This window comes from Heloderma suspectum, chromosome 6, assembly GCF_057233095.1.
Source record: "Heloderma suspectum isolate Gila_16-S chromosome 6, 16-S_ref, whole genome shotgun sequence".
In the NCBI taxonomy this organism is placed as follows: domain Eukaryota; kingdom Metazoa; phylum Chordata; class Lepidosauria; order Squamata; family Helodermatidae; genus Heloderma; species Heloderma suspectum.
Window position 1 is genome coordinate 79,609,148 of NC_139463.1, and position 18,127 is coordinate 79,627,274.

The 18,127-nt window shown below is 43.9% G+C and overlaps 1 protein-coding gene across 1 annotated transcript; it reads left to right on the plus strand.

Moving 5' to 3' along the window:
- Positions 1–4,240: 4,240 nt before the first annotated feature.
- LOC146341355 (vomeronasal type-2 receptor 26-like) lies at positions 4,241–6,102 on the plus strand. The gene is made up of 2 exons (XM_084807391.1): positions 4,241–4,349; positions 5,201–6,102. Exon 2 carries the CDS (start codon positions 5,203–5,205, stop codon positions 6,100–6,102), a length of 900 nt encoding a protein of 299 aa, XP_084663517.1. The 5' UTR covers positions 4,241–4,349; positions 5,201–5,202.
- The last annotated feature ends 12,025 nt before the right edge of the window (positions 6,103–18,127 follow it).

Here is an 18,127-nt window from a genome sequence, read left to right on the forward strand (position 1 = left end):
TTTTTTTTCAGTTGGCAGTCCTTATTGAACCATTACTGGCCCTTCAGATATAATGTATTATTTCCCCTTTGGATATCTAAAGAAAATTGAATTAGCTCAGTTAAAGGCCTAAAAGTGTGCAGAATCTGAGGTGAATCAAGATTGGAACACAATATCCAATCCATTGTCTTAAAGCAAGGGACTGAAGATAAAAGGAAAGAAACCAGTTGATCTGTTTTAAGTCATAAAACACTTCTGTGGATACTTCTACTCCAACAGGTTAAGGAAACATTGTTTTCTGATGGTCACTTTCCAATAAGCATGTGAAGAGGTGTGTGTGTGTGTATGTGTGTGTGTGTGTGTGTGTATTGGGGGAGGGGTGAACACTATAAGCCCAGTGCAAAGATGTGAGAAGACTTCGAGCTTGTCTCTAAAATAGCTTTGTAAACATTATATCCATCAAGGGCACATTTTCTACCTCAGTCAGGGAATTTCAGGTCATTGTTATTTATTTGCATCTTTTGTTAAGCTTCTCTTTTCCTTTAGCTCCACCACTTCCTGAAATCTGTGTCATTTAACAATACTGCTGGGGAAAACATTGTCTTTGACCAGAAGGGGGAGCTATTTCCAAGACTGGACATCATAAATTGGGTCACATACCCAAACCAATCTTTCATTAGAGTGAAAGTTGGAAAGATGGATTTCCAGGTTCCCCCAGATGAAGCATTCACCATTAATGAAGATGCCATCATATGGCATAGCTGGTTTAACCAGGTAGGACTGGAATGCAGTCATTTTGGGAAGTGCCCCAATTTTGAATGTGTATGCAAATTTATGTATTTCAGCATGATGTTTGAACTATTTTCCGGACACTTCTCTGTGTATCCAGTGTCTTCAGCTGTAACCCTGGAACTCTTTGTCCTCCACTTTGGAGCTTCCTGAGTGGGGGGGGGGGATTGACAAGTCCTTTGACAATTTTCCCTCTGCCCCTTCACTCAGGAAGCTTGAAGTGGAGGATGAAATTGACATGTTCCTTGAGAAGCATGGAATATGGCTCTGCCAGGCTGCACAAAGTAGTGTGTGGAGATTATGAGACTAACAAGGATATTACAAGAGGGGAATATGCCGCTGTGGGTTATAGAGTGGACAGGTGACTTGCAATCATACACATTTGAAGAAGATTGCAAGTTTATTTTAATTTAATTATTTATTTATTTATTTCTATACCGCCCAATAGCCGAAGCTCTCTGGGTGGTTCACAAAAATTAAAACCAAACAGCACACAATAAAACAATGTAAAATATATAGAACATTAAAACCACAATATAACAATACAACCACAATAAAACCTAGCAGCAGTGCAGGTTTTAAAAATAAATAAATTACAACCCATTTGCACAAATTTCAGGACACCCCCAATCCAATTTGTGCAAATTGCCACCATTGACCCCCAAACCCCAGAACCCGGAATCCACATATTAGATCAACTCACCACAGATTGAGTCAATGCCAACAGGGGGAATGAAACAAAATCCACTAAGACAAACCAGAAAAATCCATTACGTTTTCACCTGCTGAACAATATTCTCATACATCCCTACTAACAACTGAATGAGTACAGTTTGCTGCTGGTTTTTGTTTGTTTATTTGTTTTGCTTTTGCTATGTAAACATGTTCTGATTGTACCATCTCTAGGTCAGAAAGCTGGGGAACCCTAATAGGCATTCTTGACTTAAATAAATAATCAGGAACAAGTAACTATAATCAGGAGACAAATGAACAAAGAACTTTTTTTTTTGGCCTGCCATTATAGGCTACATAAATACTTACATAAATACATAAATACTTACATAGCCTATCACGGCAGCCTGGCTGGATGCAAATGGTGGCCACTACGGAGGCTGCCATTTGCGTCTGCAGCAGCCCGTCAGCACCAGGAACTCTGGCTGTGGATGGCCCTGGCCGGCTGCTCTGCGGAGCTGGCCGGGCAGGATTCTGGGGGGGAGGACCGGATCACCTCCCCCCCGTCGAGGATTCTGGGGGGAGGGATGGAGCGCCTCCCCCCCATCGAGGATTCTGGAAGGAGGACCGGATCGCCTCCCCCCCGTCGAGGATTCTGGGGGGAGGGACAGAGCGCCTCCCCCCCCCCACGAATCAATTCCATGAAAAGGTAAGTGACTTTCATACATCCCTAGTCCTTCTTAGATGTAAAGAACACTTCCAAATTTTGGAGTTTTCACCTGCTGAACAGTATTCTCATACATCCCTACTAACAACTGAATGAGAACAGTTTGCTGCTGGTTTTTGTTTGTTTGTTTTTGCTTTTGCTATGTAAACATGTTCTGATTTTACCATCTCTAGGTCAGAATGCTGGGGAACCCTAATAGGCATTCTTGACTTAAATAAATAATCAGGAACAAGTAACTATAATCAGGAGACAAATGAACAAAGAACTATATTATTATTATTATTATTATTATTATTATTATTATTATTATTATTATTATTATTATTTTGGCCTGCCATTATAGGCTACGTAAATACTTGCGTAGCCTATCACGGCATCCTGGCTGGATGCAAATGGCAGCCTGGCTGGATGCAAACAATAAAATGAAATGCACAATAAACCATAAAACAAAGTATCCATACATTAAACTCTGTCTCATAATTTTGTCTTTCCCACCTTAGTTCCTCAAGGACACTCCTCTAGGTGATTTCCATGACTTTCATCCTCTCCCCCCCTTTTTTTAAATCTTCACAATAGGGGTGTTTACACATTACATTTTATGCATCTATAATTTTTGTATGTGTGCACATGTACAATAATGTACATGTAACATTCAACTTGCATACAATCCATGTACACTGTAAGCAGATTGCTGATATGCAGTTATTCAAATGTAATGGAACACAAGTGTGTTCATGGGTTTCTGGAATTTAACCCAGTATGTTTTTGCCCATCAAGGGGCATCCCTTAACCTAGAAGAACAGCTGGCACACAGGCTGAATGCAAGTTCTTCATTCACAAAATGTAGAAATAAGGAATTTTAGGATCTTGAGTAAATGGGTTAGTTTTCTTTAATTTAAGCAATTACTCATAAAAATACCAATGCAAATTAGCACAGGAATAAGGCCTACTGTGTTCAGTGGTGTTTGCATGGGATTGTGATATCTGCAAAAAGTCACTAGTTCTACCTATAAACCGTATAAATATAAGTAGGCCAGAGTTTCACCACTATGAAATGCTGAAAATTAAATAACAACGCCAATGGAGTTCAAAAATATTGAAATTCGCTAGCAGTTCCAACACATCCTAATCACACCAGGTTGGGTTGGGCACCTTTGATTCCGTTGTCTGCCCATCAACAGAACTGAATTTTTTCTGTTGCTGAATTCACACAAATTTGCAGGTTAAAAATGTGCACATTCCCTCCAAATGTGCATTTTCACACCTTACCCTATAGGGGAAATACATATTTTTGGTCTATTTTTTTTTTAATTTTGCTAATTTCCCATGACAAAATTTACACAAAACTCTGGAAAGTTAGACAAACAGCTCACAAGTCCACGGAACTTGCCCAACAGAGTAAAAGCCAGTCCTCTGAGGAATCTGTGGGCAGGAGTCATAAAAATTTGAACTTATTTGGTTCTGTTGCAGATTTCTCCAACACCCCTAGTCCTAAATTGTTTATCATCAGTTTCCTGTAACCCCACAGTCACCTCTGCATAGCATATTCTGTCCACATGATTTATCAGATACTTTGGGAGAATTAGAATTTCACTTGCACTTTCTACCTCCTTAGGGAGGATATGGTGTTAAGACTTTTGAGCCCTAGTTCACAATTTCCCTGCTTCTTTATGCTTGTTTGAAAATGGTACATTAACATTTTTCTTTTTTAAAACTTGGGATGTGAACCCAAGTCAGGTGAGTCTTTTGTTCACATCCCTGATCTGCCATGATGTTCAGTGGGTGCCCTTGGGCCAGTCCCTATCTGAACTTAGCCTACCCAACGAAGGGATCATCAACCTGTCCTCCAACCTGCCCCTAGGATTACAACCCTGAGTGACAGGGGACATAATTGCTCCTATCCTGCTGTGAAAGAAGTTTCATATCTCTGTTCTTCCATGTTTCTGCCTCACTACACTGTCAACATCTCCCAGCATACTCTGCTGCTCCTGAACCTTAATGATTCCAAGACCAGTTTTCTGAAAATTTATATTCTCCTCTTTCATGGGTGGACAGGCACAGCCACTTTCTCTGTGTAATGACAACTGTCAACCTGGTTATAGGAAGAACAGGAAGGAGGGAGAGCCTTTCTGTTGCTATGATTGCATCCCTTGTCCCAAAGGGAGGATATCTGACCACAAAGGTGAGAGTTATAAGGTTCAGAAATCTCAAAAAGATATAAACTAGAGGAATATACAAGTTATGGTGCATCCAATGTGGATGTTGATCGTGTATTTATCCATGTTCTCCAATATTACTTTTCTTCGGTATTTCATATGTGATAGCATTGGAGTGTGTGTGTATATGAATGAGAGAGAGAGCCAATATTAATGCATGGAATAATTTATTGATTATATGGTTATCAGCCAATATCAATATATGGAATTAAGCACAATCTCCCAAGTTGGGCTTAAGCTCTTTCTCATCACTCAAACCCTCAGGATTAGAGAAGCATTTGAAATTCCCCTTATCTAAATTTTCTCTTAAATTTAAGACTTTGAAATGACGTGTTCTTGTTTTTGAAAAGGGAATGATGCATTAGGAACTCTCTTTTCCATTTTCATTTCCAGTTTTGGTGCACAGGTATGCGTGTGGAGAGCTTGCCGCAGCTTCCAATTACTTCCCACCTGTACAGTGCGAACGTGCACAAGCAGTTTTGTTTTTTTGTTTATTTTAAATATAATTTTAGATTCATTTAGGGAGCAATCCTACGGCCGCTAGGAGGGTGGACTCTGAGACAAATTGCCATTTTGTGTGTGGAAGCCCTTTATTCTTTCTGAGCTGTTGTTCAGCCTCAGGTATCTCAGGAATGGTTCTCCTCTCCATGAGCAGTGCCACTTTCAACAAAATCAGTACAGAATAGAATATGTGAACAAGAGTATCAGTTAAAACACATTTCTCAGATTTATTAATGATTGAAAGCCACTTTCCTTAAACCAAGTCTTAAAGGAATACCATAGTCTGGTATTGACAAAAAAACCTTTCCTTTTTCAGACATGGCTGAATGTTTTAAATGCCCAGATGGTCATTATGCAAACAAGGCTCAGGATGTATGCATTCCCAAGACTGTAACCTTCTTATCTTATGAAGAACCTTTAGGAATCACTTTAGCCATCTGTGCTCTTTCATTTTCTTTGATCACAGCTCTGATGATAAGAATGTTTATGAAGCACCACAACACTCCCATCATCAAAGCCAACAACCGGGATCTTTCCTACACTCTTCTCACCTCTCTCCTGTTCTGCTTCCTTTGTGTATTCTTATTCATTGGCCACCCTGAGAAGGTGATGTGTCTCCTCCGCCAAACTGCCTTTGGCGTTGTCTTTACAATGGCTGTTTCTTCTGTGTTGGCAAAAACCATCACTGTTGTTGTAGCTTTCATGGCCACACAGCCAGGATCAAGGAGCAAGAAGTGGGTGGGGAAAAGACTGGCCAGTACTATCGTACTCTCTTGCTCCAGTCTTCAAGCTGCCATTTGTCTTGTGTGGCTGGCAACATCTCCACCATTCCCAAATACTGACATGCACTCACTGGCTGAAGAAATCATAGTGGAATGTAATGAATCATCATTAATAATGTTTTACTGTGTCCTAACCTACATGGGGTTCCTGGCCATTGCCAGTTTCACTGTGGCTTTCTTTGCCAGGAAGTTGCCAGGAAGTTTTAATGAAGCCAAATGTATCACTTTTAGCATGTTGGTGTTTTGCAGTGTTTGGTTGTCTTTTGTTCCAACCTATTTGAGCACCAAGGGAAAATACATGGTAGCTGTGGAAATCTTCTCTATTTTATCCTCCAGTGCTGCATTATTAGGCTGCATTTTTGTCCCAAAATGCTACATTATATTGCTGAGGCCTGACCTTAATAACAAGGAGCAGTTCTTAAGGAGAAAACAGTGAACAATTTCCCTCCCAGTAGCTGCCTCCTATAGCATATTTAACCTCCCCCTCCCCATTTAAAACTATGTGAAGACTGGGGTGGGCTGTATGGATAACGTGTTCAATGGTTATAGCTATGGATGTCCACTATCAATTTTCTCAATCTGATGTGTTCTTTCTTTGAATTCAGAATTTTAGGGCATTTTAAAACCCTGGGGGGTGTTTATATTTATTGCATTTATAACCCTGCTTTTCTCCCCCTGTGAAGGAAGTTATGTTGAGAGATAGCAACTGACTCTGTGAAGCTGATGGATGATTTGGGATTTGGACCTGATCCTTCCTTGTCCTAGTTTAACACCCTAGGGACTATACCATATTGAATCCTAACAGTTTTGGCAAAATAATACTAATGCCAATAACATCTCCAAACTTGTTCTCCAACTCACAAGTATTTAAAAAATAAGGTTTGCAGTTTGTTGTGCTCTGCTGTCATGTGCAACAGTCTCAAATCAATAATGATGGATATGTGCATGATGCTCATGTGTTCCTAGAGTAAGAGAGCCTTATTAACTCTGATGTTCAAATTCAGTGGGAGAAATCAATCTATTATAAGGATGAACATGGTCCAGAACCAATTCTAATAACTCTATTTTCCAATCCTGTCTTTATGGTTCCTTTATTTTCATAGGCTTCTTTTCCATAAGATTCATGTGCAGTTACTGGAGCTGTAACGTCAATGCACTCCCTTTCAAAGACGTTTAGGGTTCCAGTCAGTGCCATGTGAATTGTCTGTTTTCATAAATGTATGGCATTATAGTATACAAGAGTGGATGACAAATGGTTAAAACGTAGGAAATGAGACATCAAAGTTTCTTTGGGGTGGGGGTATATTTCAGTTTTACACTGGAAATAAAGTTATAGGATGGCAGTTGCTGACCTATATTAGGGTGAGTTGAATTAATTGTTTTCTGCCATTATAGCCAGAATTATAGACATTATGCATGGCTTATACTCAGAAAACATCTGAACTTAGCAGTGTGGGAGAGGTCCATGTCAATGTTGAGGTAGAAAGGGTAGGGAATGGCTTATTTATAGGATTTGGAAAATTGACAAGTGACTTCCAGCAGTTTGACAGCTTTTGTCTTTTTTTTAAATAGACTTTGCTAGGGTGGTATGGTGAAAATGTGGAAGACCATTGTTATCTCAAGGAGCTCATGGTGCACAAATTCTCTTGCCCTTGTCTAGAGTTCCATTTCGGCCTGCTTGTTGAGATGGGCAGCTATGCTAGTTCCCAGAGTTAATTCTGTTGTTATTGTATCCCAGAAGCTGTTATGGAGTCACTTTCACTGTTGATCCTATCCCTATAAGACAGGATGCTGGGTTCCCAGTTGCAGAAGGGATGTATGATTTATGACCTTGTTATAATGTATTAGCTTTGCTTTCTTGTGCTTTAATTATTCTGTTCATCTGCTTTCTGTTAATAAAATATTCCCTTCACCTGTTGCCTCTGAATTTCCTAAAAAAAAAGAACCATTGCCATTGACAAAACAGTTACATGTGCCAGCCAATTTCCCATTTATACTATGTCTTTTATAGAAACGTGTGTACCAAGTGGACCATTGTACCAAGTGTACCATTGACTATTTACTGTGCACTAGTACTTAGGGCTGTACATGGACCCCCTGATCTGGTGGGCCCGAATCAGCTCAGGCTGATTTAGGGGCCCCCCAACCCACCATTCCAGGAGCCACTGCTGCCACTCATGCTGATGCTGCCGGGAAAGGTGCTGCCAGGGAAAAAGCTGCCCATTGCAGCCCATCAACTGCTGACAGGCACAAGGGCAGCAGTCGCCCTCCAGCCGCAATCTCTCTCTTCCTTGGAAGGAGGGGAGGTTACCCAGTTGGAGGACAACTCCTGCCTCTGCTCAAGCCTTCACTGGTTCCTTGATTGTGAGGAGCCCGTGAAGGCTTGAGTGAGGTGGCGGAGGCAGGAATTGCCCTCCAACTGCACTCTCTCCCTTCCTTGGAAGGAGGAGAGGGTGCCCAGTTGGAGGCCAACTCTTGCCAATGAGGGAGGGCTGCTGCTGCTGCTGCCACCAGCCCCTAATTCCTCTGGATGTGTGCCAGCAGCTGTCTTGCTCCGGGGAATGGAGGGAGCGATTTCTCCCTGTTTTTGTGATGTTGCTGCACCCACATGTGGTGTATCCATTATTTTTCTGGTTCAGTCCATGGAGGCAGATGTGCTTTGTGATATGATCGTGGCTTGGGGGATTTGCTCTGCAACAGTCATATGGAATCAAGAGGAAAGCTTGTGGAAAGCTGGGACATTTTGCCAAAACCTGCCGTGCTAGACCTGCAGCCCCACTGCCTCTCTCCTTCCTCCTCCTCCTCCTCCTCATCCCCAGGCCTGACTAGGCTGCCCCCCAAGACTGTTGGGGGTCTCCAGTGTGGGAGTCGTTTCCTCACCAAATGGGTGCCTTCCGCAACCCCCCCACCCTCCCATCTGCTATTGTATGTTCACCTCCGCTCCTCCCAGTGGGGTGGGGTGGAGGTAGGGATGTCAGAGAATGCGCCACGAATCTCGGGGAGGCCGAATGCCAGTGCATTCGGCCCCCCGAAATTGGTGGCGAAACGGTCTGCCCCCCCGCCCCCCCGGAATGGGACTTACCTTCGGCGAATCTTCCTGGCGGCGGTGGCGGCGGCTCCGGTGGCGGCGGCTATGGCGGCCGGTCTTCCGACCAGCTGCCGCTGCCACCAATTCCAGTTAAAAAAAAAAAACGTGATAGGCTACGTAAAGATTTATGTAGCCTATCATGGCTAGATTTTTAGAAAACACCGTGATAGGCTATGTAAATGTTTCGTAGCCTATCACAGCTGATTTAAAAGAAAAAACAACAAGGCGCGTATGCAAATGGCGGCGCCTATGGGCGCCGCCATTTGCGTTCCTTATTTTGGCATGTCTTAGTCTACGTAAACATTTAGGTAGACTAAGATGGCGAAAATAAGGGGAACACAAATAGTGTAGTCTCTACGCTATTTGCGTTCCCCTTATTTTCGCCATCTTAGTCTACCTAAATGTTTACATAGACTAAGATGTGCCAAAAAAAGGAACGCAAATGGCGGTGCCCATGGGCGCCGCCATTTGCGTACGTGCATTTGTTTGTTTTAAATCAGCCGTGAAAGGCTATGTAAACATTTACGTAGCCTATCACGGCTGACTGCAGGGATGCAAACGGCAGTGGCTATGGACACAAACCTCAGAGTGGCTTCATTCACCCCTCCTCCTCCCCTGCCTGTACCTAGGGATGGAGGAAAATTTCTCCCCGAAACTTCGGGGGGCCGAGCACCAACGTGTTCGGCCCCCCGAACAAGTTTCGGGGAGAAATCCCCCACCCCCCCACCCCCAGCCCCCCCCCCGGTACGGGACTTACCTTCCCTGAATGTCCCTCCCGGCGGCGGGTCCGCCTGACGGTTCGTCCGGTGTTCGAGCGGGTTCTTTCGACTGGCTGCCGCCCCCGCCATTGCAATGAAAGAAAAAAAAAAAAAGTCCCCTGATAGGCTACGTGACGATTCACGTAGCCTATCACGGCAAGATTTGCAAAGTCAGGCATGATAGGCTACGTGAATCGTCACGTAGCCTATCACGGGTGACTTTAAAAAAAAAAAAGTGTGTACGGATAATGGCGGCCCCCATAGGGAGCCGCCATTCCCGTTCCTTATTTGGTTGCTGTAGTCTACGTCAATGTTTACATAGACTACGGCTATTTGCGTTGCCCTTATTTTCGCCATAGTCTACGTAAACATTGACGTAGACTACAGCAACTAAATAAGGAACGCGAATTCCTTATGGGGGCCGCCATTCGCGTACGCGCTTTTTTTTTTTTTTTTAAAGTCACCGATTCACGTAGCCTATCACGGCTGACTTTCCAGATCTAGCCGTGATAGGCTACGTGAATCGTCACGTAGCCTATCAGGGGACTTTTTTTTTTTTTTTTTACTTTCGTGTTCGCGGCCGGGCGAGGCGGGAAGCCTCCTCCCCGGCCTGAATTTTGGCCGGGCGAGGCGGGAAGCCTCCCCCCCCGGCCTGAATTTCGGCCAGGCGAGGCGGGAAGCCTCCCCCCCCGGCCTGAACTTCGCGGGGGGAGCAGCGAAGCGCTCCCCCCCACCGTGAAAAAGCTGCGAGTAAAGGTAAGTGACTTTCGTTCACCCCTACCTGTACCCCTACCATGTTTGTGCCTCCAAAATTGGGAGAACTCCGCCCGGTGCATAATTTCAGAGCATTGAATTCGATCTTGATCCCTGACAAGTACCCCCCTCCCCCTCATACCGGAGATCCTGGAGCGCCTGGGGCAAGCCAAGATTTTCACAAAGTTGGACCTGCATGGCACCTACAATCTAATTCGCATCTGGGAGGGGGATGAGTGTAGGGATGGCGGAGAATTTCTCCCTGAATCTTCGGGGGGCCGAACGCCAACGCATTTGGCCCCCCAAATCGGCGGTGAAATTCTCTGCCACCCCCCAGCTACCCCCCCGGGATGGGACTTACCATAGCCAAATGTCCCTCCCGGCGGCGTGTCCCGGCGGTGGTTCGGCGGGCTTTCGGTGGGGGCATCAGCCGGTCTTTCGACCGGCTGCCGCCGCCGCCATTCCAATCAAAGAAAAAAAAACACAACAACCCCGTGATAGGCTACGTAACAATTAACGTAGCCTATCACGGCTAGATCTCCAAAGTCAGCCGTGATAGGCTACATTAATTGTTACGTAGCCTATCACGGGTGACTTTGAAAAAAAAAAAAAGCGCATACGCAAATGGCAGCCCCCATGGGGCGCCACCATTTGCGTTCCTTATTTGGTCCCTGTAGTCTACATAAATATTTACGTAGACTACGGTGAAAATAAGGGCAATGCAAATAGTGTTGCCCTTATTTTTGCCGTAGTCTACGTAAATCTTTACGTAGACTACCGGGACCAAATAAGGAACGCAAATGGTGGCGCCCCATGTGGGCCGCCATTTGTGTACCCGCTTTTCTTTTTTTTCAAAGTCACCCGTGATAGGCTACGTAACGATTAACGTAGCCTATCACGGCTGACTTTGAAAATCTAGCCGTGATAGGCTGCGTAAATTGTTACGTAGCCTATCACGGGGTCTTTTTTTTTTTTTTTACTTTTGTAGTTCGTGTCTGGGGAGACGGGGCGCTTCTCCCCGGCCTGAATTTCAGCCGGGCGAGGCTGGACGGCTCCCCCCCCTCGCCTGAACTTCGGGGGGAGAAGCGAAGCACCTCCGCCCCACCGCGAAGCAAGCTGCGAGACCAGGTAAGTGACTTTCGTACATCCCTAGATGAGTGGAAGACCTGTTTTGGCACCCAGTATGGAGCATAGGAATACCTAGTGATGCCGTTTGGGCTCGCCTGTTCCCCCCCCCACATTTTTGTGTTTTATGAATGCCATCTTCCAGGACTATTTGAACATTTTCCTCATTGTGCATCTCGATGATTTACTTATATTTTTTGAGGACCCCCACACCCATCAGCACCATGTCTCCACCGTCCTCCAGCACCTCTGCGAGCACCATCTTTATGCCAAGCTGGAGAAATGTGCATTTGACCTAACATTTTTAGACTATCTTGACTACATTATCTCAGTTGATGGTTTCAGGATGGATCCTGCAAAGGTCCAGGCTGTCCTTTCCTAGCAGGCTCCATCCAGCAAGAAAGACTTGCAATGTTTTCTGGGATTTGCTAATTTTTACAGAAAGTTCCTGCCCGGCTTTGCTTGGCTGACATCTCCTCTCACGGACCTCCTTAAGGGCAGGAAATCTCCTTTTCATTGGACAGCATCTGCCCAACAGGTAGGGATGGAGGAGAATTTCTCCACTAATCTTCGGGAGGCCGAGTGCCGACGCATTCGGCCCCCCGAAAGTGTTGGGGAAATTCTCCGCCGGCCGCCATTCGCAAAGCAGCGCAAATGGCACAAGGTAAGTGCTCCATTTTGCGCACCTTTTGCGGGGTGGTGGAGCGGGGGGGGGCTTCGTTCTGCCACAGATTTCAGGGGGGGGAATGCACTGGCATTCGGCCTCACTGAGATCCATGGTGGAATCCTCTGACATCCCTAGCTGGAGGGTCCTGGCTGAAGGGTCTATAAAGTCAGATATTGCACTGGATGAGGGTCAGTCAGGCAATGCCAGGTGGACCGTAAAGAAGAACAGTGAGGAGGCCCAGAGGTGGCTAAAATAAGCCTGATGAGAGCCTAGAACATGGATAAGGGACCTCTGGCCTGCAGGCCAAACACAGCTCATGGAAGTTCCCCATCTGGCCCACCAGCTATCTTGGCAGGCCCTGTCCCTTTCCCATAAAGCTGCACCCCCACTGGCTTTCCCACAACTCAGAGCTCGGGGATGGTCTCTCTTTCTGCAGGGCTGAGCTGGAAAGCCCAGTTCTTATCTCTGAACAGTGATTGAATGTGATGTTCAATATCCATGCACCCAAAGAATGTGGGTTGTGAACCGCCCAGAGAGCTTTCGCTATTGGGCGGTACAGAAATAAATAAATGCATACATACATATATACATACTTATATATTTCAGTTATTGGGCGGTTTAGAAATGTAATAAATAAACAAAACACATAAATTAATGTTAGAGCTGGATTTGCCGCAGCTCAGAGCTGCAGAATGGTCTACCCTCAATTTTATACAGTATTGAGAGATGAATTATTTAGTCCTTTAACATGTTCCATCCAGCAGATGATGCAGAATTTTCAGATGCAGGTTATCTGGGGGCAGGAAAACTATTCTCAAAACAGCTTTTAATGACAACCATGTATCACCTGATTTCTTTGTTAACCAGCATTTTAAGATCTGGCCCTACGTTCTATAATACTGATAACTTCTCGTCTGGATTACTGCAATGCGTTATACGTGGGGCTGCCTTTGAAAACAGTCCGGAAACTTCAGCTGGTCCAAAATAGGGCAGCAAGATTGTTAACAGGGACTGGCCAGCGAGCTCATATTATGCCAGTACTTTTCCAGCTGCACTGGCTGCCAGTCCATTTCCGGGCCCGATTCAAAGTGCTGGTGTTAACATTTAAAGCCCTTAATGGCTTGGGGCCAGGTTACCTGAAGGATTGCCTCCTCCCATATGTGCCTGTCCAGACCTTAAGATCATCATCAGCGGCCCTTCTCCGTGAGCCCCTGCCAAAGGAAGTGAGGCGGGTGGCTACTAGGAGGAGAGCTTTTTCTGTTGTGGCACCCCGGCTCTGGAATGAGCTCCCTAGTGAGGTTCGCCTGGCGCCTACATTGTATTCCTTTCGGCGCCAGGTGAAGACCTTTTTATTTTCCCAGGCATTTTAGCATTTTAGGTTTCTAAATTTTTATCTTTGCTGTTTTAAATCTGTATTTTAAACTCCTGTACTGCTGCTAGGTTTTATTGTGGTTGTATTGTTATATTGTGGTTTTAATGTTCTATGTATTTAAATTGTTTTATTGTGTGTTGTTTGGTTTTAATTTTTGTGAACCGCCCAGAGAGCTTCGGCTATTGGGCGGTATAGAAATGAAATAAATAAATAAAATAAATACTACTACTACTACTAATAATAAATAATACTGATAATAATACGCAAATATATTGATGGAAATCAATCCAGATTCATAAGAGGCCCATTGATTAATAACTAGGTCTCTCCTTTCCACTTTCTCCACAATATGCATAATCTCATTCCCCCCCTCATCCCCCCCAACTTTTATTTTGAATTTAAAAGCCATGGATACATTTGCCTTTCCATGTAAGGAAAATATTTGAATCCCTTTATTTTAATGGTTGAACCTTTTCTGGATCTTTTCTGGATCCTAGCTCTATGATATCTTTTTTGGATGGGTTTGTCACTGAGCTGTCAACCATTATCCTACTATCTCTTTCCAGTTTTTTAACACCACTTACGATTCCATCAGTTTATATATAGAATCATAGAATGATAGGGTTGGAAGGGGCCTACAAGACCATCGAGTCCAGCCCCCTGCTCAATGCAGGAAGCCTGATTCCCAGGCGGTCTCCCATCCAAGTACTAACCAGGGCTGACCCTGCTTAACTTTCGAGATCAGAGACATATAGATTTGTTAGCAGACCACTTGGCAATAAAGCAGGACTTGCACCCTGCCTTATACTGGCGGCTATAATCATGGTGTCTTTAAGAAAGTTGATCTGAAACAGGTAGCAAAGGAGACTGCTCAACAGCTTTAGGTTGTCTATGCAAGTTGAGACCTGGCAATATCATATCAAAGCTGCATACATTCAAAAGCCTCAAGACTTTCTTCCAGCATTTGTATTCTTGTCATACCACCTATGACAACAAACTACTTCTTAAACTTGTATACTCTGAGAGGTTGCAGCAGTTATTCTGGTAAGTCTGTGATCAGTGCTGACCATGGATGGCAGACTTATACCATCTACATCCTTTCCACTAGAAGCTTTGAACTCTTGGCTCCCCATGTTTTTACAAGAGCTCCAACCAGTCTGTCATGGAGAGAGGCAAACTAAAATCCCTACTCCTCTCAGAATCCCCTTGGAGGGTGAAGGACATTTCAGTTCTTTCTCAAATCCACTAGGGATGTACGAAAATCACTTACCTTTCGTGGATTATGCTGATGGTGCGGGGGGAGCGTTCCATCCCTCCCTCTGAAATCCTTGCCGGGGGGGGAGGCGCTCCGTTCCTCCCCCCCCCCCCCAGAATCCTGGCCAGCCGGCTGTGCTCCGCAGTGATTCTGCGGAGCCGCCGGCCGGCTCCGCCAGCAGCCAGACATCTGGCTGCTGGCTAGCAGGGACGCAAATGGCGGCGACCGTAGCCGCCGCCATTTGCATCCCTGCAGTCAGCCGTGATAGGCTATGTAAATGTTTACGTAGCCTATCACGGCTGATTAAAATAAACAAAAAACAAAAAAAACTTTTACATAGCCTATCACGGTGCTTTTTTTAAAATTTAGCTGTGATAGGCTATGTAAACATTTACGTAGCCTATCACGGTGTTTTTTTAAAATTTAGCCGTGATAGGCTACGTAAACATTTACGTAGCCTATCATGTTTTTTTTTGTTTTTTGTTTTTTTTAAACCTGGAAATGGCGGCAGAAGCAGCCGGTTGGAAGACCAACCGCTGCAGCTGCCACTGCCGGAGCCGCTGCCACCAGGAAGATCCGCCCCAGGTTAGTCCCATCCCGGGGGGGTGGCAGGGGGGTGGCGGGCCGTTCCACCAACCGATTTCGGGGGGCCGAATGCGCTGGCATTCGGCCTCCCCAAGATCCATGGCAGAACTTCCGTACATCCCTAAAATCCACTGCTTTTTAGCCTAGACTGACCATTTAGGTCTGCAAAAGTTCATTTTTAAAGGGACATATGATTTCTGTTGCTGCTGAGACCCAGGACTTTGACTACACCCCAAAATTCAGATATAGGAATGGGTCAACAGGCCTACGGAAAAGTATCTTTGAAACCCAATCTGTCCTTGAGGATCATTTTGTGAACTAGTAGCCTCCACTCCTTTTTTTCTATGGAGTGCTTGTCTATAATTTGTTCTAATTTTGAACTTGTTCCATCAGCATCCAGTCTTGTAGTACATCCTTCTTTGGCCAAAGGGTGGAAAAGATTGCAGCTGGGATGCATTATGCAGCCCTTCCTGTTTCCTCTTTATTTTTCTCCTCTTTCCCAGAAGAGTTAGTCAATGTGAAGTTCCAGGGTTACAAAGTATAATTTGATTGAGTTTGTGCAAGCCCGTTTTGAAAGGAAATGGAAGGTAAGTGCTCTTAATTTGAGTGAATGAGCTGTAAATGTTGGATAGGCTGCCTTCTATTCTCCCTTCTCGTTACAATAATTGTGCATCAGGAGCAGCCTGATCACACCAGCCCAGTTGACTAACATTGGTTCTTTTTTATCTGCTTCATTTCCACCCTCTAGAGTAATTGGCTATCATTTGCAGACCTGACCATCTCAGGGCCACATAGCATTTATGAACAATTTAAATTATTCTAGTCCCAAATCAGATAGCTGAGGGACCCATTTGTTCCTTTCTTCCTTATACTGTAAGTTGATACTTTTTTCAGAGATGGACACATGAAGAGTATATGCAACATCAGGTGTACAGCCAGGAGGCACAGCCTGGCTTCGTCTTCCGTACATTACCCCCAAACATGGAGAGAATGCATAAAAAGTACTTTTGACAAAAGATTATTCTCTTTTCCTTGAATGGCAGAGGTAGAAAATATTCCCCGATATTCACCATCTTATGACCAAATTTCCTGCCTGGTTCAGGACTCAGGTTGACCATTGTTATCCATGTAATGTGGAGCTAATGATACTGTTCAGACATGACAAACATGAATCTTTCAGCAATGCTGCAGAGAATACACCACTTTGACACGAGTCCTCTGTAATTACTGAGAGGACTGTAATTATTTCTGCTGCTTGCAAAATCTACACTAGAATCCCTGCACTGAATAACAAAACCAATGATGCCTGTGAAGCATCCTAGACATATACCCCCATACACTCCACAACCAGGGCTAGGGACAAGAAACAGGCATGACTTGAAACCACCAGACTAACTTCAGTTTACTTTATGTTTTATATTTCTGCCTTCAAGTCTATCACCAAGCAGAATGAGCATTCAAGTCAAGCTGCTGTAACCATGGAGGTTCTAAACTGTTGTAATCATGTGGATTTGCAATATATGCCAATTAGGACATCTGTGTTCAGAGGGCAGATTTGCACTTAAGATGGTGACATTAATACTCTTGCTGTTGCTGCCTCATATAGCATGCCAGGCTCAGGTTTTTAAATATGAGATGTGGAATTCCCAGCCTGTTCTTCCCAAGTATTATCAGACGGGAGATTTCATTTATGGGGGAATTATTTTTCAGTCCTCCTTCTATGTCAAACCGAACAATTTCAGCAAACACCCTTCTGGGCCACCACTGGAAAAAATGTTTGTATATGGATTTTTTTTCTTTATAATGTATTTTTGACCATATCATATTCAGTACTAGGCCAATAATATGGGAAAGCATGAGCTGAAGCTTCATCTACCATAGTTTCTGTTGTCTTCCCTGAAGGTGCATGTCTGATATAGAATAGAGAAAATGGTGAATTTTGCAATCCTGAACTCAGCTTGACAATATATTGAGAGTCTGAACACAATTGAGCTTGAGGTAGAAGATGCACAGATATCGTATGCTTTGGATGTGAATGGGGAAATGAGTTATAGGAATTTCAGTCCCCAAAGAATGGCTTATTAGTTTGTGCTTCAGGCAAGACTAATAAAACAAAATAAACAAACATTCTCTTTTGTATTTTAAAAAAAGCACTTAAACTTTATCGAGGTTTTGACATTTTTGATGTTTATTTGTATGATGTTTGCATATTAGTTTATATTTCCATTCCCTTCCTATTACTCTTTCCCACATCACATTTTCTTCCATATGATGTACTCCAATTCTGTTAAGTAGTGACAGAATTCTCTTTAAGTAGTTAAGCAGGAATGCTCTCTGCTCAGGCTCAGTTTGTAGTCTGGAACCACAAACCACAGTTTGCAGTTTGTATTCTCCCCTCCCCCTTGTGAAATAGTGTGGCTTCTATCAAGCCAAATCAGCCTCACCACAGCCCCTTTGTGGCAGGCAGCACCTGCACATGCTGGAGAGCTGTGAGCTAGCAAGTATTCCCCAACCCATCTCTCACATTTGTTTTTGAGCATGATCATACCTGTGTTTGTCTAATCTGCATATATCTAACCATGCAAAATATAAATTTCTAATTTTGTGCCATGTACATGATGAGGAATGTTCCTCAATCCTTTGGTTTATGTGTTCTTCTTCAGAGTGGTGCTTTATACCAGTTACTTTAATACATCCTATTCCAAATGTATATAGTATTCAAGGAGTAGAATATGTTTGTCATGCTGTAGTTTGATAATGGTTTGTACACTGATATAGTTTCATTCTCTTATTCTTGCATAACCCAACTTGGATTAAAGATTGCATAATAAATCATCATCATAATAACAATCCATAAT